General features: G+C 41.3%; 1 protein-coding gene and 1 long non-coding RNA gene across 5 annotated transcripts in view; one reads left to right on the forward strand and one right to left on the reverse strand.

Moving 5' to 3' along the window:
* The window catches only part of LOC102963063, a 131,888-nt gene that overhangs the window by 15,726 nt on the left and 91,299 nt on the right, over window positions 1-24,863 (forward strand). For 2 of the 4 annotated variants that reach the window (XR_006210359.1, XR_006210360.1), the window contains exon 4: window positions 18,699-18,846. The exons of the other annotated variants lie outside the window; for them this stretch is intronic. This is a non-coding gene — a long non-coding RNA (uncharacterized LOC102963063). The remainder of the gene's footprint in view (window positions 1-18,698; window positions 18,847-24,863) is intronic. 4 annotated transcript variants of the gene reach the window in all.
* On the reverse strand, window positions 180-6,945 carry FAM205A (family with sequence similarity 205 member A). The gene is made up of 4 exons (XM_007076536.2): window positions 6,712-6,945; window positions 5,808-5,847; window positions 5,201-5,261; window positions 180-4,175 (listed from the first exon to the last, which is right to left on the reverse strand). Exons 1-4 carry the CDS (start codon window positions 6,853-6,855, stop codon window positions 350-352), a joined length of 4,071 nt encoding a protein of 1,356 aa, XP_007076598.2. The 5' UTR covers window positions 6,856-6,945; the 3' UTR covers window positions 180-349.

Genomic DNA, 24,863 nt, shown 5'->3' on the forward strand with positions numbered 1-24,863 from the left:
ACCGCTTGTCTCTTTATCCACAGTCCAGGGTGGGCTGGGAGGAGTTATTTGGAATGTTGACCCAGCTTAAGTGTGGGTTAAAGCTTCTTCCCTAGATGAAAAGGACATTTTAGCCTCCCCCCCCCCAACTCCTGCCTTCCCTTAACACACTACAGTGGAGAGAAGGAGGAGACAGACAATGCTTACAGATACAGAGTGTATTTCAGTGGCATTCTGCCCCACCTGCACATTAATGAAAATGACAGCAGTCTTCTTCAAGGGGTGCAGATGTTGGGGAGCCTACAAAGTCTTGATTGTTTTGGGTCTTCTTGAGCAGACCAACATTTCCCTCTGAGGTGAGAGTTGAGACCTAGGGCAAGTTCCCTGGTTGGGTAGCAAAAGCCACTCTAGGACAGTGCCGAGGGCAGTGGCGGGGGTGGCTCAGGACTGAGGCAGGGTGGAGTTGCTGGGAGCGGGAGCGGTGCCGGAGTTTACTGTCTGGGGAATGGAGACCATCCAAGAAGGCCAGGCACACCTGCTTCTCAGTGGGGGAAGATTGGGCCTTGGAGTCCCCTCCTGTTTTCTCTGTCTTGGTTCGCCCTGTGGGACTTTTGGCTGGAGCCAGGCTCTTTTCTACATTTTCTCTTCTGGTATTGGCCGCCTTCGCAGCTGTAGAGAACATGGATTCCTCATGCCCTTTGCCTTTTGTCTTGGTGTTAAAACAGTGCAGAAAGGATTTCATCTTACTTCTCAAGCCAGATTCTGTAAGTCTGGGCCTCTTATTAGTATGGACTGGCATCACCTGCTGCTGCAAAACTTGACCTTTCAAAGTTTGGCCCTGCAAAGGCTTGCCCTGAATGGGTTGGCCCAGGATAGACTGGCCCTTTGATGCCTGGGGCACCATAGGCTGGGCATTCTTAGAAATCCTTGCTGGTTTGAGAAGGACACTGAGCTTGGTTTGACTGTCCTGCAGGTCATTCTTCTTAGATTCCTTCCCCCCAGGGATTCTTGGAGGTGGCTCTGGAAGCTTAATCTGAGGGTGCTGGGTACTATGTTCACAGAAAGCATCAAGATGAAAGCTATGGCTTCGTTGCCAGGGACTGCATGGTGTCCTGTTCATCCCTTCTGGCCTCTGGGCTGCATCAGGGTGGCTTATTTCTCTTGTAGAGCAGTGTGCAAGCCCAGCATCCCCTTCTCCATGGTCCCCTGCCAATTTGGGTTTCCCTGGGTCCTTTCTCTTTTCTGCCAGCATGGGAACTTGGGCTGAGTTTTTGCTCTTGCTGGGGCTTTGGGGCTCAGGGCTCCAGGGTTCCTCCAGGCTGGGGCTGTTCACACTGGCCTCAAGCTGAACACAAAGTACCTGGGCCTCTGTCATGTCGCCACTGGGTTGTGAAATCTTAGAGGCCCAGTGGGCAGAACCATGGGGTACTGCTCTGGAACTAGGTTGCTTCTGGTTCTGCTGCACTGCCTTTAACTCAATGGCCAGCTGTTCTTTAAGGTGGAGCCATTCTGGATCTGGGGCATGAGGAACATCTGGTGGGGTGGGGAGATCCTGGAGCAATGTTTTCCCTTGGTTGTTCAGATTCCCTGGAGACTCCTGTGTGGATGTGTTCTCTGGGATTGCTATAGTTTGTTCTCTGGACTTCCTTGCCTTTATGGGAATTCCCAGTTGTATCTCTAGGATCTTCTTTCTTAGATGGAAATTTAATTTGGCCAAGATGGGTTTCTTGAGTGTGTAGGGCCCAGAAGTCTCTATCTGGCTTTCTAGATGCACTGTCTCAATCATTCCTTCTACCTGCTTTTCAGCCTGGAACTCATCTGCAGTGTTTGCACAGGTGTTGTTGGCATCTTCTTCTACCTGCCCTTCAGCCTGGAACTCATCTGCAATGTTTGCACAAGTGTTGTTGGCATCTTGAAAGCATGGCCCAAGACTCAGACATTTCTCTTCAGATGAGATCATCTGAGTCAGAGGTTCAGTTGGGAATTTTCCAGGTCCAGGCACCATTCCTGTGATCACATCTTGGGTAGTGATTGCTGGTCCCATGGCCCTAGAAAGAGCCACATAATAAAGAGCAGGCAGCCCTGACAAGAAGGCCAGATACTTGTGCCGCAAAGTCGTCTCCAGTTTCTCAATGGCTCCCTCAGACAGGGCTCGGGGCAGCTTAGGGTGTTCAGTGACAGTATCTCGTGAGGCTTGTTGCCGTTGGTCAAGGGTCATTGGCATCCAGGGTATAGCTTTCTCTTGTGGGGCAGGGTCAGTTGCTGCCTGCAGCTCCAAGGGCTTGCTTTCTGGGATGCAGGTTAAGGGAGCCACTTGCAGGTCCCCAGGAATTATGTACTGCCAAGAGCTGTATACACAAGCAGGGACCTTGCCCTGGTGGATCTGCCCACATTTGAAATTGATGTGGCTCTGTAATATTGCCTTGGTCTGGTCAAAAAAGTGTGGCATGGGGACTGACACTGGGTCTGTGAAGGGTGAGAATGGGTCACCGGCCCCAGTGGTTTCTAGGGCTATAGGTTGGGGAGCACTCATGTTGGCTAGGGCTGTGCTACTCCAGGACAGAGTTGACTGATCAGTGGGGGACAGGAGCAACTGGATGGACTCCTGGATCTTTTGGGGCAGGCCCCAACGATGGTGAATCAACTGCCTCTGGAGATGGAATTCCAGCAGCCTTCGGGCATGTTCCGGAAAGAAGAGTAGTTTCCTAGTGAGGACTGTGATGGGCTTCACTGGCCAAAAAGTTTTCACTGTCTCTGGAGACTGGGCTTTGCCACAGGGCCTATACTGTATGGGGCTCTGGCTGTGCTGAGGTCTCTGGAAAACCGCTGGCAAGCCCCACTGAAGCTGGAGCTGCTTCTGCAGCAGGTGCCACTCCAAGGCATCACACTCAGCCAGCGTCAATAATGGAACACTGATCTGAGCTTGTTGGTAATCAGATGGAGTGACCCAATTTGGGGAAGATGGGGAAGAGGGTGGGACTGATTGGGGTACAGTTTTAGGCAGCAGGGGGAGGACAGAGAGTTCCTTGAAGAGAAGAGCATCCTTCAGGGGGTGCTGGGATATGCTCCCATTTGTGGAGCAGTTTTGAGAATCTATTAATGTGTTGACCAGGGACTCACTGTGCAGAGAAGGGTGGCCACAGAATAGCTGGCTGTATTTCTGCTGCAGATGGGCCACTGAGTCATGAGCCTGGTGCCCAGGATGTGGATAGAGGCGACGTGATTCTTTAAGGGCTGGAGACAGCAAGGCCAGAGCCATATGGTTTGGGATTTGCTGGTGGTGGTGTCTTTGTTCTGGGTCCATAGTGGACCATTCAGAAACCCAGAAGGCCTGGGTAGGCTGGCTGCCCATAAATGGACCCCAGTTCTGGTGGGAATAGGTCCCCAGTTTTTCAACAGAGAACTTAGAAGTATCATTTGGGATGAAAGAAACTGGTTGGTCATTTACACGTTGGCAAAAGAATGGCGGGTTTGGCATAAGCTGCCTTAGGGACTCCTCCACACGCCTGGGAAGCCCCCATCTCTGGAAATGCATCCATTTTTTCACATGTACCTCAAGAAGCCTCAGGACTTCAGGACTGAGGAATGGCAGGTTGGCAGGGAGGACAGTAACCATATGTAAGGCCATAGGGTGTGTCTGGGTAGTGAATTCGTGGTTTAGGGTGTGCAGAGTGACCTGGGAATTCAAGGGCTGTTGCCCTTTGTTCCCATAGACATGGTTGGGGGTGCTCTGCATCATCTCCTGCTGGTTCACTGTTAACCTAGCCTCCTCAAGTCTTGAGCAAGACATAGTCTCTTGGCCCCTGGGCACCCCAGTTATTTGAAATCCTTGCCCCAGCTGGTGGTGTTCAGCCCAGTAATTGTGCACCCTGGCTGTACCAGTCGACTGGGCAGCTGACTGTGTTAAGCATTTCTGATCTATTGATTGCAACACTGGGGGTGTTACAGATGGATATACAAGTGCTTTGGAGTGTAGGGAACATTGGTCCAGATTCTGTTCTAAAGACACATTAGACATGGACAAAATCTCTAGGCAAGAGGACCCCTGCAATGGCTCTGATGAAGGGGGACAGATCAGGGTGTTCTCACCCGCCAGCAACTGCTGAATCTCCAGAGCCATAGAATTGCAGATTTGGCAGCAGGTATCTGCACACAGGAGCCGTCGCACACTTCCCTCCTGAGGAAGCCAGCCCTGGCTGGGAAGGGAAGATGGCAACCATTACTGATGGGTTGACACCTGCCTCTTTGAATGTGTGTGGCTTGGAGATTGCCCTCCCCTAGTCCTGGAAGCGTTGGGGCTTGTACTCCCAGGGTATTTACCCATCTCCTCTTCCTCCAAGGAAAATGCCATTGGCAAGTTATGTTGGGCTGGGCTGAGGGCCTGGACCTTGTTGGGCAAGGTCTCAGACAGCCCATGGGAGCACAGGGCCATGACAGACTGGGAGGTGGGGTGAGTTCTCTGTTTACCTGTGTTGAGAAGCTGAACTAGGAGAAGGGAACCACGGTGTAGGGTGGGAGCAGGGGAACCAATGTTTAGCTGATGTGGCAGCATGAAGAACATGACCAGGAGAATCTGGAGTCAGTCTCCTTTGGGGTTAAGAAGGCCACAGCCTATATGCAGTATTTCTAAACTGTGAAAAATGAGGTCTTTGTGGGAACTCTGAATTCAGAGACCATGGAGTGTCCCAGCTCCTGTTCATAGCATCCCTTCAGAGCCAGTCCCATTCTCTAGAGACTTTAAGAAGAGGATAAGATGACAGGCTCTTTCCTGAGGGCTGTCCCAGGAACTGGCCTCCCCTAAGACAAAACCATGGAGGTAATGTCAACAGGTTCCACAGGTCTGCCCTTGAATGATTGTAACTGTAAAGGGAATATGACAATGGACATTTAGTTATGCACATATTTGTCTATTCTCTTGACTGGATAACTTGTCTTGTGGCTGAGTGCAAACTCATGTAGAGTCTTTAATGAATTACATACTAGTGAAATCCTGAGTTCCAGGACCACTGTGAACTGAGCCCATAGCAGAACTGGGAGACTCCTCTCTCCTGAGACACCTGGTCCCCCTCTGCCCTGGCAACCCTCTCAACTGTGCTCAGTGTCCACTTGTGTCTTACTTCCACCCAGCCATTATCCCTCTCCTCATCCCTGCCCCAGGCCAAGCACAGAAATGATGACGGGCCAGGCTGGAGTTTGGAGACTGCAAAGAGCAAGTGGTCACCTTTTCATGACAGAGAGCAGCTCCCATGGCTTCTCAGCTTCTTCCCGGGAAAGTCTCCTAGCTGAGAAACCAGGAGACAGTGTTACAAGGAATGAGAGGATACAGGGGCATCCTATGGGAAGTTGAAGGGACTCCTATAGGAAGCTGAAGGCCTTTGAGTAAGAGGAGATTCGAAACCCCAACAGTAAATGCTCTCAGGCATGTCTGTGTACAACTTAACCAGTTGTATCATGCTGTCCTGGACCTAATCTCATTTGATCATCAAAACCACACTGTGAGTGAGGCAAGATCATCAGATGCCCATTTCATGGATCACAGAGTTATCGATGAAGTGACTTCCATAGGATTGTAAAACTAGTAAATGACACAGGAAAGGGCTTCTGTTCTAATTCCTCATTCATCCTTCCCAGGATCTGGGGTAAGGTGAATTTTGGAACATTCCCAGCCTCTGATATCCCAAGAAAATCTGGAAGAATTCATCAGCTGGGGCAAATGGACCCTTCAGTGGTTAGAGAACCTGGCTCCTGGCACCAAGAGTCATAGAGAGACACACATCAAGGGAATTTTGCCCATGGTGAGGGGAGTCAGAACAGAGTTGGAACCTTACCTCTAAATGCTGCATCTCTTATCCTGACTCTTCGGTGACGCTTAAAGACAAAATGTTAAGAGTATGAAGATGGGACACTTTTTTTTTGGTCATCTTTAAAATAAGACAAAGCTGGGGCACCTGGGTGACTCAGTCAGTTAAGCATCCAACTATAGCTCAGGTCATGATCTCACAGTATGTGGGTTCGAGCCCTGCATTGGGCTCTGTGCTGACATCTCAGCCTAAAACCTACTTGAGATTTCTGTGTTTCCCTCTCTCTCTACCCCTTCCCCACTCATGCTCTGTGTCTCTCTTTCAAAAATAAAATAAACATTAAAAATTTTTGAAAAAACAAAATAAGACAAAGCTAATATACATTTCCCAATCCCTTTCTATATATGTCTATATTTTATTGACTTTTCTAACTTCCCTTTCCATACTCATTTCACCTCAACATTTCTCTTCTCTGCTTGCTTCTTATTTATTTAGAGGATTTTCCATACTCAATACCTCTCATTTATTTCCCAAGTTATGCATGAGGTTTATGATGAAGCAAGAGAAAGAGTGGGACAGATTAAAGTGTGTGTAGGTATAATAGCCAACAGATTTGTGTTAAAAAATGCCTATACAGACTACCAACCAGAAAAATCCCACTTTTTGGGAGGTAGTCTGAGATCCAGGGATTTAGAATCAATTTCATCTAGGTCTCAACCCAAGCCACACTGAGAGGTGTTTAATTTCAACTAGACTACACTGGAGGATGGTCTGGTAATGAATTATTTTTAGTCTCTGAGAAGTACCAAATGAGAGTTACTGAATGCATGGTATGAAAGTTGGGGGTGGTGGTGGTAAAAGGAGAGACTCTGAGATCTTAAAAGCTTATCTGAGGCTTATTAGTTTAATCATGGTCATAACGTTTCCCTACCGGGCAGCAGCTCCTTTGAGGTTCCAGCCTTAATCCATGGTAACTCCTTTTTACTTGCCAGATAATTAGGAGAATGATGAAGATGAAGACATAGACATATAAGGTATACTCGAAATCCCACAGAACAAAAGTACTTCTCAACATGGTCTAAACCTCATTAGCATGAGGAGACCAACCATCCCTATATCTAGGCATTCAGAGTCCTGGTGCCTGATGACTCCTAATGCTATGCCTTGTCATCTCCACCTCATAGATGATGGAACTAGGCCACCAGACTGCATCACAAAGACCTTCTGTTTCACAAGGCACATGCAGTGTCAAAGACTTAGGGAAGTGTATATGGTGATTTAGTCTGTAGATGAGGAAGTCCGGTTGTCTGTAATGGTTACAGAGCCTGGGACTAAAAGTGTCTTCTCATAGATAGTGTCTATGCCTCCACTTTGTCCTCAGTCTGCACACCCTACACCAGCCTGATGTCTTGACTCTGTTGTTTACAACTATCTGGTCACCTGTCCCACAACTGAATTTCTGAGTGTTTAGGGATATAGTGCACCTTTTGAGGAAGAGTGGCTGGGACAGAGGAATCTCCACTAACTCCCGTCTCTGTACTGGAAATATAGCTGAAAAGCACACATGAGCTTAGGGAGGGCAGAGTCTGGTTATGGCTTGGGAATGGAGAACTTTGATATTAACAGGCATTGGGTGATGGGGAATCAGAAGTATATGAAGGGGACCATGGCTTATAGGAGGAAAAGGGCAAGGTGACATCTTTCAATGAGATTGTAGGAGGCAGGAAGGAATGCTTCCGAGTCTGTGTGACCTCAAGCTTACAGATAGGTGGGAAGAGATAAACACTGCCTTCTGTGGAGATATACTAATGAGATTCACTTATTGAGCTCCTTAAAAGTTGGTTTTCTAGAGCTGTTTTTAGAATTCTGTCTCCTCATGGATATGACTACCTGCAGAGAGGGGTTAGTTAGTGGCTACTTCTGACTTAAGGTGATAAACTAGTTGCTGATCATGATTAAATCTATTCATCTACTCTGGATATATGTTGTTTGCCTGAAGGAAGCTTGTTTTTGTTTGTTATTATTTTCTATAACCTGAAGTTTGAAACCTTTATTAGGCCGGTAGTTTTCTAATTCATTCCCAGGGCCCAACACTTCTATTCTCTTCCCATTTATTTATACATTTATGCTACCTGCTTGACCTCTGTGGTTATTGGCATATTTCCCCAACAGCTGAATTTCTGAATTTCCTTCAGAATCTTACCCTGGTAACAGCAGTCTCACAGCCAAAAAACCCCTGTGCTCAAAATCTCTGAAGAAGCTATTTTGGTCCCTCCTCCAACATCCAGTCCTCCACCCTGCTGGCATGGTGAGCCTTTAGTTTGTGTTCATCCCTAAGATGGGCAGTGTCAAAGGTACAAAGACATTTGAGTCATTGTTGCCTTCTTGCTCTCCAGACACTTAACTGTCTGGTTTCCAAGATAAGACTAATTCACAAAAACAGGAGCCAATAATCTAGAACAATCAGAACTATACACTCATTTGCAAAGCCTAGGTTATAAACATCCCATTTCAGAGGAGAGAAACCATAGTGATGATCAGGGTGGTCAGAGAGGGCTCCTGGGTAAAGTGACATAGGAGTTGGGTCTAAAAGTGCAGGCTGTGGGGGAAGGAGCATGTTGCAGATGGGAGAGAAACTTACAAACAAATGCAGAACAGAGCAATGGGCTATGGAGTGCATTTGGCGGTAAGAAATGCAGTCTATCTCTAGCAGAGGTGTAGATGGGTGGATGGGAGAGGACCTGTGGTGAAAGATTAGAGTAGCAGGGATGAGGTCTCTTGCTGGAGGACCGGTGCATGTAAGTGACTTTAATCACTGAAATTGTATTTTAAAAAGTAGGTATATATATATATATATATATATATATATATATATATATATATATATATATATATATACATACACATAGTACAATATTCAGTGGACAGAATAAGGTATATAGTAAATATGCCTTTGCTCACACTTGTCTCTCATTCCCCAGTTTTCCTTCTCAAGCCAGTTATTCCTATCAGATTTCTGTGTATCTTTCCAAACTAGTCTAACATAGCCAAAAACAAATGAATTATGTTTTTCTTCACAAATGGAAGTGTAGTATGAACAGTTTCCCCTGTTATTTCATTTATTTTTTTTCAATATATGAAATTTATTGTCAAATTGGTTTCCATACAACACCCAGTCCTCATCCCAAAAGGTGCCCTTTTATTTCATTTAATGATATACATAATCTTATAATACCATTATGTTAATGAATGTCTTCCTTGATATGACTATAACACAACTCATCTTCAATTCTGTATTAATGGATATATAGTTATTCACAGTCTTTTGTTCTGAATAATAATGTTGACACAAACCTCATATATATTTATAAATCTATGTACACATGTAGGAAAAATTCCTGTGAGTGAATTGACATGTTAACAATATTAAGTCTTCTGATCCATGGATATGGTACATCTTTCCATTTATTTAGGGTAGCTTTAATTTCTCTCAAAAGTGTTTTATACTATTTCATACAAGTCTTGCACATATTTTGTGCATTTATCCCTATTTCACATTTTATGATGCTATTATAAGTGATGTTGCTTTTTAATTTTAATTTCTAATTTTTATTGTTAGTATGTAGAAATAGAGTTTGTTTGGATATCTTTGTTATATCCTGCAATCTTGTTAAATTCACATATTAGTTGTAATAGTTTTTTTCAGTAAATTCTTTAGTATTTTCCAGAATGATGATAATGTTGTCTGACAAATTTATATCTTCTTTTCCAATTTGGATGCCATTTATTTCTCTTTTTTACCTTATTGCACTGATTAGAAAATTTACTATGATGTTGAATAGAAGTGGTGAGAGTAGACATTTTTGCCTGAACTTTGAACTGAACTTAGGGGGGAGGCATTATTTTTCCATTCTGCTCCTCAGACTTGATAATTTCAAATGTACTATCTTTATGTCTGCTGATTTTTTCTTCTGCCTGCCCAAATCTGCCATTAAATTCCTCTAGTGAACCTTTCCATTTACTTACTGTATTTTTCAGGTTCAGATTTTCTTTTCTTTTTTTTTTTAATAATTTCTATCTTGGGGCACCTAGGTGGCTTAGTCAGTTAAGCATCCAACTTCGGGTAAGGTCATGATCTCATGGTTCATGAGTTTGAGCCCCGTGTCAGGCTCTGTGCTGACAGCTTAGAGTCTGGAGCCTGTTTTGAATTCTTTGTCTCCATCTCTCTCTCTCCCTCCCATGCTCATGTTCTGTCTCTCTCAAAAGTAAATAATCATTAAAAAAATTTTAAAAAGTGATTTCTATCTCTTTGTTGATATTCTCATTTGCTCATTTCTGATTTCCTTTAGTTCTTCATCTGTGTTTTCCTTTAGTTCTTTGAGCATATATAAGATAGTTGTTTTACCAGACCACTTTCTTACACTATACACAAAAATAAATTCAAAATGGATGAAAGATCTAAATGTGAGACAAGAAACTATCAAAATCTAGAGGAGAACACAGGGAGAACCTCTTTGACCTTGGCTTGAGCAACTTCTTACCTCGCTGAAGGCAGGGGAAACAAAAGCAAACATGAACTATTGGGACTTCATCAAGACAAAAGTTTCTGCACAACAAAGGAAACAATCAACAAAACTAAAAGGCAGCCTGTGGAATAGGAGTAGGTATTTGCAAACAACATATCTGATAAAGGGTTAGTATCCAAAATCTATAAAGAACCTATCAAACTCAACACCCCAAAATAAACAGACCAGTTAAGAAATGGGCAGGCGTACCTGTGTGGCTCAGTTGGTTAAGTGTCCAACTTTGGCTCAGGTCATGCATGATCTCACAGCTTGTGAGTTCAAGACATGCATTGGGTTCTGTGCTGACAGCTCAGAGCCTGGAGCCTGCTTTGAATTCTGTGTCTCCATCTCTCTCTTTGCCCCTCCCCTGCTCCTGCTCGCTCTCTCTCAAAAATAAATAAGCATTAAATTTTTTTAAAAAAAGAAATTGGCAAAAAACATGAATAGACACTTTTTTCCAAAGAAGACATCCAGATGGCTAACAGACATATTAAAAGATGTTCAACGAGAGAAAGAGAGCGCACGCACACACACACACATACACAAAGCGGGGGGGAGGGGAAGAGAGAGGGAGAGACAGAATCCCAAGTAGGCTCTGTACCTTCAGTGCAGAGCCTGATGCAAGGCTCAAACTCTCAAACCTTGAGATCAGGACCTGAACTGAGATCAAGAGTCTAATGCTTAACTGACTGAGTCACCCAAGCATCCCCTTAATATTTCTAAGTTGAAATATTTTAGCCTTTGGGGCCATACAGTCTCCCAAAACTACTCAATTATGCTGATGTGGCCAGAAAACAGCCCAACACTAGATAAACAAATGGGGTTGGTTGTTCCAATAAAACTGTGTTTACAAACACAGGCAGCCAGCCCATAGGCCATGGTTTGCCAACCCCATTAAATGTTGTGTGTTTCAGTAGTTTGTTTCTCCTCACTGCTGAGTAGGATGCCATGGTAGGAATGTGCCAGTTTATTTATCATTTGCCAGCTGATGATCACCAGGGATGCTTCTAGTTTCTAACTATTGTGAATAAAGCCTCTAAGAACACTCTTGTACAAAAAAAAAAAAAAAAAAAGATGCTCAACATCACTCATCATCAGAGAAATATAAATAAAAAACACATTGAGATACCACCTCATACTTGTCAGAATGGCTAAAGTTAACAACACAAGAAACAACAGGTGTTGGCAAGGATGTGGAGAAAGGGGAACCCTCTTGTATGGCTGGTGGGAATGCAAACTGGCACAGACACTCTGGAGAACAGTATGGAGGTTCCTCAAAAAAACAAAAAAACTACCCTATGATCCAGCAATTGTACTATCAGGTATTTACCCAACAGATACAAAAATATATATTAGAAGGGGTACATGCACCCCAATGTTTACAGCAGCATTATCAATGATAGCCAAAGTATGGAAAGAGCCCAAATGTCCGTTGACTGATGACTGGATAAAGAATATGTGGTATTGGGGCGCCTGGGTAGCTCAGTCGGTTAAGCGTCCAACTTCAGCTCAGGTCATGATCTCGTGGTCCGTGAGTTTGAGCCCCGTGTCAGGCTCTGTGCTGACAGCTCAGAGCCTGGAGCCTGTTTCAGATTCTGTGTCTCCCTCTCTCTGACCCTCCCCCATTCATGCTCTGTCTCTCTCTGTCTCAAAAATACATAAAGGTTAAAAAAATAAAAATAAATAAAATAAAAAGAATATGTGGTATATATATACAATGGAATGTTACTCAGCCATCAAAAAGAATGAAATCTTGCCATTTGCAATGACATGGGTGGAGCTAGAATGTATTGTGCTAAGCAAAATAAGTCAATCAGAGAAAGACAAATACTATATGATTTCAATCATATGTAGAATTTAAGAAACAAAACAAATGAACATATGGGAAGGGGGAGGGGAGAAGAGAAGGAAACAAACCATAAGAGACTCTTAACAATAGAGAACAAACTGAAGTTTGATAGAGGGAGGTAGGTGGGAGATGGGTATTAAGGAGGATATTTGTTGTGATGAGCACAGGGTGTTGTATGTAAGTGATGAATCACTGAATTCTCCTGAAACCAATATTTCATTGTATGCTAATGAAAATTTAAAGATAGTTTTTTTTAACATTTATTTTGAGAGCATGTGCATGTGTGCACAAGCAGAAAAGGAGCAGAGAGAGAGGTGGGAGAGAGAGAGAATCCCAAGCAGGCTCCAGGCTGTCAGTGCAGAGCCCAGTGCAGGGCTTGATCCCATGAACTGTGAGATCATGACCTGAGCCAAAACCAAGAGTCAGATGCTCAACAACCCAGGCAACCCAAAGATAGTTGTTTTAAAATCTTTGTCTAGTTAGTCTAATGCCTGTGCTTATTTAGGGACACTTTCTACCATGTTATTTTCTTTCTTCAAATGGGCCATACTCTCCTGTTTCTTTGTATTCCTTGTAGTTTTCTCTTTTCTTTCTTTCTTTCTTTTTTTTTTTTTTTTGTTGTTTTTGAAAATCGGGCATTTGTGAAAACAGCTACCTCTCTTAGTCTTTGCAGACTTGCTTTATCCTGGAGTAGTCCTTTTCTAATTAGCTGGACATGCTCTGAGCCTAGGGATAAGCTCAAGGTAAAAATGTAAGGTTTTTACAGGTCTTTTCTGAAGACTGTCTTGACTGGGTCTGATCATGGCTTTTTCAATTCCCTTGTACACATGGCTGCTTCTAAATGTCTCAGTCTTTCAAAGAATCTCACTCCAGCTTATCTTTGGGGCCTTTTATGGTCTATTTTATGTCTCTACTCATAATCTTTTGTCCATGGGGTTTGTAGTCCCCTTGCAGCGTTCATGAATAGCATCTACTTCTTCTCTCTGCATGAACTCCAAATTAGGGGAGGTAGATCAGCCCTTCAGACAGCTCCCAGATAGGTTCAAATGTTCACATAAAGTCTGCTCTGCTTCCTTTGGTTTGAGGAAGGGAATTGGTGGTTGGGTTGCCACTCCCTCTAGATCAAAACCTTACCCCACTGGGGAAGGGGTGTGGCAAAGGCAAGTAAAAACATCATAAAATTTCTACAGTTTTGAATGCGATTTTTTTTAATGTTTATTTATTTTTGAGACAGAGAGAGACTAAGCATGAACGGGGGAGGGGCAGAGAGAGAGGGAGACACAGAATATGAAGCAGGCTCCAGGCTCTGAGCTGTCAGCACAGAGCCCGACGCAGGGCTCAAACTCACAGACTGTGAGATCATGACCTGAGCCGAAGTTGGAGGCTCAACCGACTGAACCAGCCAGGCGCCCTGAATGTGATTTTTTTAATTGTACATTTTCTTGTTTGCTATAGACATTTGACTATTTTCCAGAGCTCCTATAAAGTTATTACAGTTGTCAGTTTCTGTTTGTTTTTTGATGTTTCCATGGGAGAGTGAGGATTTGGAATTTCCTAGTCTCCACATTTTTCTATAAATATTGTTGAGCTTTGTTTTATAATTCAGTTAAGTTACTTGGAAACAGTTTGATCCTTTCAGGTATTCCTTATAAACCTTATTAGGCAGATCCTACCAACACTCAGTCCAGGATTAATTTTTACTTACTACCGAGACAAGGCCTTTGTTTATACTCTATCCAATGTCCCATTTATTTTGAAGTTTTCTACTTTATCTGTTGGAATACATACTCTATCTACCTCTGTGTGATCTCTGACTATTATGCCTTTCTGTCTTTTCATGTTTTTAAAAAAATCTTATCTCAGGTACTTTTCTTATATACATGTACTGACTAGTCCTCTGCTGAACACTTGAAGGAGACCCTCTTCAGATCTCAGGAGTTCTCTGTCCATCCCTTTCTTCTTAGATACTATGCCTTGGCCATCTCTGACTCCCAGCTCCATCTTCTCAACTCATAGACTGTCTAGTTCTACCTGAGCTCCTTCTTACTATACCACAAACTGAGAACTTTGTCCAGGCCATAAGCTTACACCATTGCAGGGCTCACCTCATTGTTTTCTCATCTCTCAGTGATCACTAGCATTTGTTGCTTGGTGTCTAATGTCTTAAGAGCTATTGTATATTTTGTTTAGTTCTGTTGTTGCTGTAGATAGTAGGGTAAATGTGGCCCTGTTACTCTATCTTGACTATAAGTGAGAGTCTCAGCAGAGTTGTAAAGTTTTCTTTCTATGGTTCCTGCTCTATTTTAATTAGGATTCATTCCTGTTTTTATTTTATTTTTGCTATTGTAAATAAGTGCTGTTCAATTCTATTTACTAACTTCATAAAAAGGATTAAAATTTTTAGTTTATTTTCTTTGGTTTCCATCATCAGAACACAATAATTTTTATATCTTTCATTCTAATTTTTATTTCTCTTTTTTCCTTGTCTAATTTTATTGGCTAGCACAGAATTGACCTGCTCCTGACTTCAGTGAAAATGTAGATATTGATGATTATTGCAGTGAGATTTTTAAAAATTATTAAAGAAGATGTGGTGTGTATATGTGTGTGTGTGTATATATATGTGTGTGTGTGTGTGTATGTACACACACACACACACACACACAATGGAATATTACTCAGCCATAAAAAGAATGAAATCTTGTCATTTGTAACAACATGCATGGAGCTAGACAATATTATGCTAAATGAAATAAGCAAGTCAGAGAAAGACAAATACCATAGGATTTCACTCATTTGTGGGATTTAAGAAAAAACAAACAAGCAAAGGGGAAAAAACAAAGGAGAGAGGCAAACCAAGAAATAGACTCTTAACTATAGAGATCAAACTGATGGTTACCAGAGGGGAAGTGGGTAGAGGGATGGTTAAATATGTGATGGGGCTTAAGGAATGCACTTGTTGTGATGAACACCAGGTGTTGTATATAAGTGTTGAATCACTAAACTGTACTCCTGAAACAAAATACTACACTGTATTTTAACTAACTGGATTTTAAACAAAAACTAAAATAAAAAAAAAAATTGTATGTGTGTGTGTTGGGTATGTAAGTGAGTGTGTAATCATGTTAAGGGTTCTATTTTATATACAATTCCTATGAAGAGTAGTTGTTGAATCCACTTCAGATAATAATGGAGTAACTGAACTTCATTATCCCTCTGGTTGTAAAGAAATACAAAATTAGACAAAATACACGCACAAATTGTTTGGACAGTAGGCACAGTGGACTTTGGCCTTTTAGACAGAAGAAACACATGAGGAAAGCTGCACAATTGCCCCAGCTTTGCCTGGGGGCACCTTGTGGACTATAGTGCAGGAACGAGGCCCAAACAGAGCACCATTATATTGCTGTGCTCTGGAAGTAGAGACAAGTCCTTTTGGCTTTTGAGTTTTTCTGCACCTGTGCAGAAAAGGAGCACTGGAAATGTGGATAGTGTGTCCTTTAAGTCTCTGGCTGAATGATAATCTGCACACGTATAGAATGAGATTCTGTAAGATCTAGTTAAGAACAGCTGCTAGAGAAGTGTGAGCTGAACTGAATTTCTGGAGGCCCCACAGTTCTATTAGACATAGGAGTCCAGTGGGGAAGTCACTGGACATCATGGACACTCAATTGGCCCTCCAGAAAGGCCATACTGTAGGACAGGACCACTCTAGACCTAGATAAGGGCCACTCTAGTCCCACAATAACAAAGGTTAGAAAAATCCTTGAAAAAAGAGTTATTGATGCTAATATATTAACTGTGTGCAAAAACAAACCTCTGTATTCTCTAAATGTGAGGCAAAGGTATGAAAGTTATAAGATTAGCTTTGAACATCTTCATATGCCATAAAGTATAGAATGCTCAAAGAATCATGAAGACATCAAAAAGGCACAGCAGCCACCTTAAAGTCGCTGCCACTGACCAAGTATTGGACAATTTGAGCATCATAATAAAGACTGATAATAATGAATTATAACATATTGAATGGAATGAAATAAGAATTAGTTTATACTGATATAAATAAATATGAGAGAAAGGAAAGTTCCTTATAGAAGAATGCCAACTTACAAATATAGAAGGAATGATGATGTTAGAAAGTCTATAATTGCTCCAGCTAGTGTGTGAAAGTTTGAGGAAGGAAGGAGTATTTTCATAGATTCATTGTGTCTTTCCACAAGTTAAGGAACCACCTTAGCCAAATCAAACATCGTCAATATTGGGACAAATCAAATCACATGCCTCCTGCTTTAATGCATTGAGAAGAACACAGTATCACTTCTGTTGTATAATGGTCAAAAAGCAAAACTTTAATCTAATCATGAAGAAACATTGGACAAATGGAGGGATATCCTACAAAATAACTGGCCTGTACTCTTCCAACAGTAAGAGACAAGACAACTAAATGCAATGCATGAGGAGAAAATTAGCTATAAAGGACATTAGGGGAGTTATTATCAGTTTTGCTCTTTAGAAATCACTTTAGTTGCTCTTTGCTGGAAAGACTTTAGGGGAGCAAGAATAGACAAGAGACCATTAGGATGCTGTAACTAGCTCAAACTAGACATGGTTGGAGTTTAGATGGGATTTTTAGCAGTAGATTTGGTAAGAAGTTGTGAAATGTAGGATGTATTTTGGAAACTCTTCTATTGGTGGATTGAATGTTGTGTGTTAAGGTAAAAGAAAGAATTAAGGAATATCTCTAGGTTATTATTGGCCTGAGGAATTGGGTGGGTGGTGCTATTTAATGATAAAATAAAGGCTTGGGATATATGGATTTTGGGGGATGGAGGTCTCACCTAGAAATATAAACTTAAAAGTCAGTAGCTAGACATAATTGGAACTGTGTGGCCAGATAAAATCTTGGAGAAGGTACAACTAGAGAAGAAAATAAAATTAAGCAGGCCAAACAATTTGAGGTCAGGTAGAGGAGGAAGAGCCAGAAAAGGAAATCAGAAGGAATGGATGGTGAGTTTGAAGTAAAAAAGAGGGTGTAGGCTTCCAGAAGCTTTAGGAAGAAAGTATTTCAAAGTAAGGGGAATAGTCAGCTGTGTCAAATGCTATTGAAAGGCCTAGTAAGAATAAAACAGAAAATGATCATTGATTTTGGTAAGATATGACTCATTTGTGACTCTGACAAGGTCCATTCTTGTAGAGCCATGGGGAAAAAAAGCCGGGTTAGAGGAGGTTCAGCAAACAAGTGAAAAAGTAGGGCAAATGAGTACAAATTTTAAACAAATTTTGCTGTAAAGGAAAAACAAAAGAATTGCAGAAGAATTGTTTGGTAACTAGAAAGGGTATAGGATAAATGGAAGTTTGTGTGTGTGTGTGTGTGTGTGTGTGTGTGTGTGTGTGTGTGTGTAGGGGGGAAAGGAGGGAAGGAGGGAGAGTGGGAGAGAAGGAGGGAGGAAGGGATAAATTTGATAGTACTATTACATATTTGTGTGTTGAGAATTATCTAGATAGGAAGAAATTGATGGAAAGATGGAGGGACTACTTGATGCAGTTTAGTGTAGAGAATAAGGAATATTATGTGAATACAGAAGGAGGAATTTTGGTAGAATTTGTAATGAGAAAATGAGAAAATTTCTTTTCTAAATATACTTATTTTCTATATGAAATTATAGTTGTTCTTCACCTGAGTGTTAGGGGGGGGAAGTGGTATAGATATAAAGAAAGTGAGAATGGGAAATGGCTGACTTGGAAGAATTATGGTAATAAATGTAATATGAATCCAGTCAGCATTGTTAAATGGTTTTCTCCTCCAAGATTCAGCAGCTGTGTGAACTAGAGATTATTTAGTTTGGCCAGAATATGATTTTTACCAGGCAAGAATTATGGACAGAAAAGAGAAGCAAGGGGCTTAAAAAAAGACCATATTAGTGCTAGGCCATGGACCCTAGGATGACTAAGAAAAGTGATAAGGGTGTAGGGTAGTGAAAAAGTTAAATTATTGAACTGGAATTCATAATAGCTAAAGAAATTGAAACAACACAGGGGTGCATCAATTGAACAGATAAATAAAATATGCCATATCCATAAGATGAAATATTATTTAGCAAATAAAGTACTGATATATGCTACAACATGGGTGAAGTGTGGAAACATTATGCTAAGTGAAGGAGCCAGTCGCCAAAGACCACAATTGTATTATTACAATACATTTGACAATATATTATTCAATTTATATGAAGTGTCCAGAAAAGGCAAATATAGATAGATATTATGTTACTTTCCTAGGCCCATGGACAGTGAGGGGAAACAGGAGGTGAGGGTGGGAAATGCTAATGGTTATAGGGTTTCTTATTAGAGTAATGAAAAAATTCTGAAATTGATTATGGTGATGGTTGCACAACTCTGCAAATATACTAAAACCCACTAAATTGTAAACTTTAAATGAATATGATATATGCATTATATCTCAACAAAGTTATGATTTTTAAAAATGTGAAATAAATATTTTAGACTTGTATACAAAAACTGAAAGAACTCATCATCAGGAACCACACCCTATAAGAAATGTTAAAAGAAATCAGGCATAAGGAAAATGGATACCAGATGGAAATAAGAATTATAAAAAGGAATGAGGAGAACTACAAATGGAAAAATACAGGTAAACATATATTTTTCTGTTATTTATATCTCATTAAAGATAAGTGACTGAACAGAAATAACAATAATATGCTGTTCATTTAAAAATATATGTAAAACATAGGGGATGAATCCCTGGATTCTACTCCTGAAATCATTATTGTACTACATGCTAACTAACTTGGATGTAAATTAAAAAATTAAAATTAAAATTAAAAAGTTAAAAAAATAAAATGAAAATATATGTATAAGAGGGGAGGGGGCCAAGATGGTGGAACAGCATGGAAGTTTTTTGTGTGTCTCACGTCCATGAAATAACAGCCAGACCAACACTAAACCATCCTGCACACCTAGAAAACTGACCTGAGGATTAACACAACAGTCTGCACAACCTGAACCACAGAATTCAGCAGGTACAAGGCGCGGAGAGGTGAACTTGGGGAGAGAGAAGCTGTGGAGGGCAGGGATGTGCTTTTGCGTGCAGAGAGAGGACAGAGACGGTGGGGAGAATATGGCGAAAGCACCCCTCCACGAAAGCAGCTGGAGAGAAAGTGGAAAGTTGGAAATAGCCACAGGGACTAAACTAAAAAGGGAGAAAGGAGAAAGGAGAGGGTTTAAATTCCATTAAGACTATGAATAGAGGGAGCTCAGAGAGTCTGCAACTCCACAGCTCGATACCTGGAGGTGCTCTGGTGGGAAGTGTGAATCCCCAAGAGCAGAGTGGGGTCAGAGAGGTTCTCAGGCCACATGGGGAGAAGCTGTTCCACTGCTGGAAGGACATTTGGTAGAGGTTGTGAGACAACCTGGGACCAGCAGACCCCAGAGAACGGCTGCATTTGCTGATGCTGGAACAAGGTCGCTAAGGGTGAAGCCTGGTGCCAGATGTGTGTTGTGATTTTCCATAATCCCTGAAAAGCTGCTGCTACACTATCTCACAAACTTTATCTGGGGCGGGCTGGCACCTGGCCGCAATCTCTGGGCTTTGGCAGTAGCACAGTCCTGCAAACTTTCCTGGGTGTGGCCAGCATTTGGCCATTGCTTGGTGAGACCCTCCGCAGAGGGGCTGAACGGGACAAAGCCATAGTCCCTCAGAAGTAAGGGGCCAGGGAAACAGCCTTATCTGAGACAAAACTCAGGAGAGAGGTACTACCTGGGGTTTGGTCATGGGTAGTGTAAAAGAGGGGAGTGGACAAAAGCTGAAGATAAAGCACAGGGGCGCGATTGCTGATCAGGGCGAACAGAGTTCTGAAACTAGAGACTGGGTAGCTGGGTGCTGCCATTTTCACCACTCCCGTGCATGTGCATACGCACCTACAAGCACCACAACAATCCATCCCAGTAAGCTAGCAGCACCATCTAGTGGAGAATGGAGCTGTTACACTAAGCCCCGCCCAACAGGCCCAACCTTGCTCTTCAAGAACAGAAGTCTGACTGCCTGCTTAGTTTATGGACTATAAGGTGCTTCATAGTCTGACTTCTAGGGGAAAACGAAGTAATTTCAGCGTATTTCAGTCTGTTAGGTCCATCTATTCAATTTACTCTTTTCTTTTTTCTTCTTTTTTCTCTTTATTGTTTCTTTTCCTTCTCTTGAATACAGAAAGAAAAATTCATTGTTATTTTCAATTTTTATTAAAAATATTTTTCTTTAATTTTTTTCTATTTTTTACTTTTGTGTAAATTTTTTCAAACACTAGTTTACTTCCATCATTTCATTTTAGTCTAATTCAGTGTATTCATTTTTTCAAATTTTCAAATGATTTCCTTTTTTTTCTTCTTTCCCCTTTTTTCTCTAATCTATCAAGCCACTTTCTTTTTTTTTTCAATATATGAAATTTATTGTCAAATTGGTTTCCATACAACACCCAGTGCTCATCCCAAAAGGTGCCCTCCTCAATACCCATCACCCACCCTCCCCTCCCTCCCACCCCCATCAACCCTCAGTTTGTTCTCAGTTTTTTTTTTGTTTTTTTTTTAATGTTTATTTACTTATTTATTTTTTTAATATATGAAATTTACTGTCAGATTGGTTTCCATACAACACCCAGTGCTCATCCCAAAAGGTGCCCTCCTCAATACCCATCACCCACCCTCTCCTCCCTCCCACCCCCCATCAACCCTCAGTTTGTTCTCAGTTTTTAACAGTCTCTTATGCTTTGGGTCTCTCCCACTCTAACCTCTTTTTTTTTTTCCTTCCCCTCCCCCATAGGTTTCTGTTAAGTTTCTCAGGATCCACATAAGAGTGAAACCATATGGTATCTGTCTTTCTCTGTATGGCTTATTTCACTTAGCATAACACTCTCTAGTTCCATCCACGTTGCTACAAAGGGCCATATTTCATTCTTTCTCATTGCCACGTAGTACTCCACTGTGTATATAAACCACAATTTCTTTATCCATTCATCAGTTGATGGACATTTAGGCTCTTTCCATAATTTGGCTATTGTTGAGAGTGCTGCTATAAACATTGGGGTACAAGTGCCCCTATGCATCAGTACTTCTGTATCCCTTGGGTAAATTCCTAGCAGTGCTATTGCTGGGTCATAGGGTAGGTCTATTTTTAATTTTTTGAGGAACCTCCACACTATTTTCCAGAGTGGCCGCACCAATTTGCATTCCCACCAACAGTGCAAGAGGGTTCCCGTTTCTCCACATCCTCTCCAGCATCTATAGTCTCCTGATTTGTTCATTTTGGCCACTCTGACTGGCGTGAGGTGATATCTGAGTGTGGTTTTGATTTGTATTTCCCTGATGAGGAGCGACGTTGAGCATCTTTTCAAGTGCCTGTTGGCCATCTGGATGTCTTCTTTAGAGAAGTGTCTATTCATGTCTTCTGCCCATTTCTTCACTGGGTTATTTGTTTTTCGGGTGTGGAGTTTGGTGAGTTCTTTATAGATTTTGGATACTAGCCCTTTGTCCGATATGTCATTTGCAAATATCTTTTCCCATTCCGTTGGTTGCCTTTTAGTTTTGTTGGTTGTTTCCTTTGCTGTGCAGGAGCTTTTTATCTTCATAAGGTCCCAGTTCATTTTTGCTTTTAATTCCCTTGCCTTTGGGGATGTGTCAAGTAAGAAATTGCTACGGCTGAGGTCAGAGAGGTCTTTTCCTGCTTTCTCCTCTAGGGTTTTGATGGTTTCCTGTCTCACATTCAGGTCCTTTATCCATTTTGAGTTTGTTTTTGTGAATGGTGTGAGAAAGTGGTCTAGTTTCAACCTTCTGCATGTTGCTGTCCAGTTCTCCCAGCACCATTTGTTAAAGAGACTGTCTTTTTTCCATTGGATGTTCTTTCCTGCTTTGTCAAAGATGAGTTGGCCATACGTTTGTGGGTCTAGTTCTGGGGTTTCTGTTCTATTCCATTGGTCTGTGTGTCTGTTTTTGTGCCAATAGCATGCTGTCTTAATGATTACAGCTTTGTAGTAGAGGCTAAAGTCTGGGATTGTGATGCCTCCTGCTTTGGTCTTCTTCTTCAAAATTACTTTGGCTATTCGGGCCCTTTTGTGGTTCCATATGAATTTTAGGATTGCTTGTTCTAGCTTCGAGAAGAATGCTAGTGCAATTTTGATTGGGATTGCATTGAATGTGTAGATAGCTTTGGGTAGTATTGACATTTTGACAATATTTATTCTTCCAATCCATGAGCACGGAATGTTTTTCCATTTCTTCATATCTTCTTCAATTTCCTTCATAAGCTTTCTATAGTTTTCAGCATACAGATCTTTCACATCTTTGGTTAGATTTATTCCTAGGTATTTTATGCTTCTTGGTGCAATTGTGAATGGGATCAGTTTCTTTATTTGTCTTTTTGTTGCTTCATTGTTAGTGTATAAGAATGCAACTGATTTCTGTACATTGATTTTGTATCCTGCAACTTTGCTGAATTCATGTATCAGTTCTAGCAGACTTTTGGTGGGGTCTATCGGATTTTCCATGTATAATATCATGTCATCTGCAAAAAGTGAAAGCTTGACTTCGTCTTTGCCAATTTTGATGCCTTTGATTTCCTTTTGTTGTCTGATTGCTGATGCTAGAACTTCCAACGCTGTGTTAAACAACAGCGGTGAGAGTGGACATCCCTGTCGTGTTCCTGATCTCAGGGAAAAAGCTCTCAGTTTTTCCCCATTGAGGATGATGTTAGCTGTGGGCTTTTCATAAATGGCTTTTTGATCTTTAAGTATGTTCCTTCTATCCCGACTTTCTCGAGGGTTTTTATTAAGAAAGTTTGCTGAATTTTGTCAGATGCCTTTTCTGCATCGATTGACAGGATCATATGGTTCTTATCTTTTCTTTTATTAATGTGATGTATCATGTTGATTGATTTGCGAATGTTGAACCAGCCCTGCATCCCAGGAATGAATCCCACTTGATCATGGTGAATAATTCTTCTTATATGCTGTTGAATTCTATTTGCTAGTATCTTATTGAGAGTTTTTGCATCCATATTCATCAGGGATATTGGCCTGTAGTTCTCTTTTTTTGCTGGGTCTCTGTCTGGTTTAGGAATCAAAGTAATACTGGCTTCATAGAATGAGTCTGGAAGTTTTCCTTCCCTTTCTATTTTTTGGAATAGCTTGAGAAGGATAGGTATTATTTCTGCTTTAAACATCTGGTAGAACTCCCCTGGGAAGCCATCTGGTCCTGGACTCTTATTTGTTGGGAGATTTTTGATAACTGATTCAATTTCTTCGCTGGTTATGGGTCTGTTCAAGCTTTCTATTTCCTCCTGATTGAATTTTGGAAGGGTATGGGTGTTTAGGAATTTGTCCATTACTTCCAGGTTGTCCAGTTTGTTGGCATATAATTTTTCATAGTATTCCCTGATAATTGCTTGTATTTCTGAGGGATTGGTTGTAATAATTCCATTTTAATTCATGATTTTATCTATTTGGGTCATCTCCCTTTTCTTTTTGAGAAGCCTGGCTAGAGGTTTGTCAATTTTGTTTACTTTTTCAAAAAACCAACTCTTGGTTTCGTTGATCTGCTCTACAGTTTTTTTAGATTCTATATTGTTTATTTCTGCTCTGATATTTATTATTTCTTTTCTTCTGCTGGGTTTAGGCTGCCTTTGCTGTTCTGCTTCTATTTCCTTTAGGTGTGCTGTTAGATTTTGTATTTGGGATTTTTCTTGTTTCTTGAGATAGGCCTGGATTGCAATGTATTTTCCTCTCAGGACTGCCTTTGCTGCATCCCAAAGCGTTTGGATTGTTGTATTTTCATTTTCGTTTGTTTCCATATATTTTTTAGTTTCTTCTCTAATTGCCTGGTTGACCCACTCATTCTTTAGTAGGGTGTTCTTTAACCTCCATGCTTTTGGAGGTTTTCCAGACTTTTCCCATGGTTGATTTCAAGCTTCATAGCATTGTGGTCTGAAAGTATGCATGGTATGATCTCAATTCTTGTATACTTATGAAGGGCTGTTTTGTGACCCAGTATGTGATCTATCTTGGAGAATGTTCCATGTGCACTCAAGAAGAAAGTATATTCTGTTGCTTTGGAATGCAGAGTTCTAAATATATCTGTCAAGTCCATCTGATCCAATGTATCATTCAGGGCCCTTGTTTCTTTATTGACCGTGTGTCTAGATGATCTATCCATTTCTGTAAGTGGAGTGTTAAAGTCCCCTGCAATTACCACATTCTTATCAATAAGTTTGCTTATGTTTGTGATTAATTGTTTTATATATTTGGGGGCTCCCGTATTCAGCACATAGACATTTATAATTGTTAGCTCTTCCTGATGGATAGACCCTGTAATTATTATATAATGCCCTTCTTCATATCTTGTTACAGCCTTTAATTTAAAGTCTAGTTTGTCTGATATAAGTATGGCTACTCCAGCTTTCTTTTGACTTCCAGTAGCATGATAATTAGTTCTCCATCCCCTCACTCTCAATCTGAAGGTGTCCTCAGGTCTAAAATGAGTCTCTTGTAGACAGCAAATAGATGGGTCTTGTTTTTTATCCATTCTGATACCCTATGTCTTTTGGTTGGCACATTTAGTCCATTTACATTCAGTGTTATTATAGAAAGATATGGGTTTAGAGTC

The sequence above is a fragment of the Panthera tigris genome, chromosome D4, assembly GCF_018350195.1.
Source record: "Panthera tigris isolate Pti1 chromosome D4, P.tigris_Pti1_mat1.1, whole genome shotgun sequence".
In the NCBI taxonomy this organism is placed as follows: Eukaryota; Metazoa; Chordata; class Mammalia; order Carnivora; family Felidae; genus Panthera; species Panthera tigris.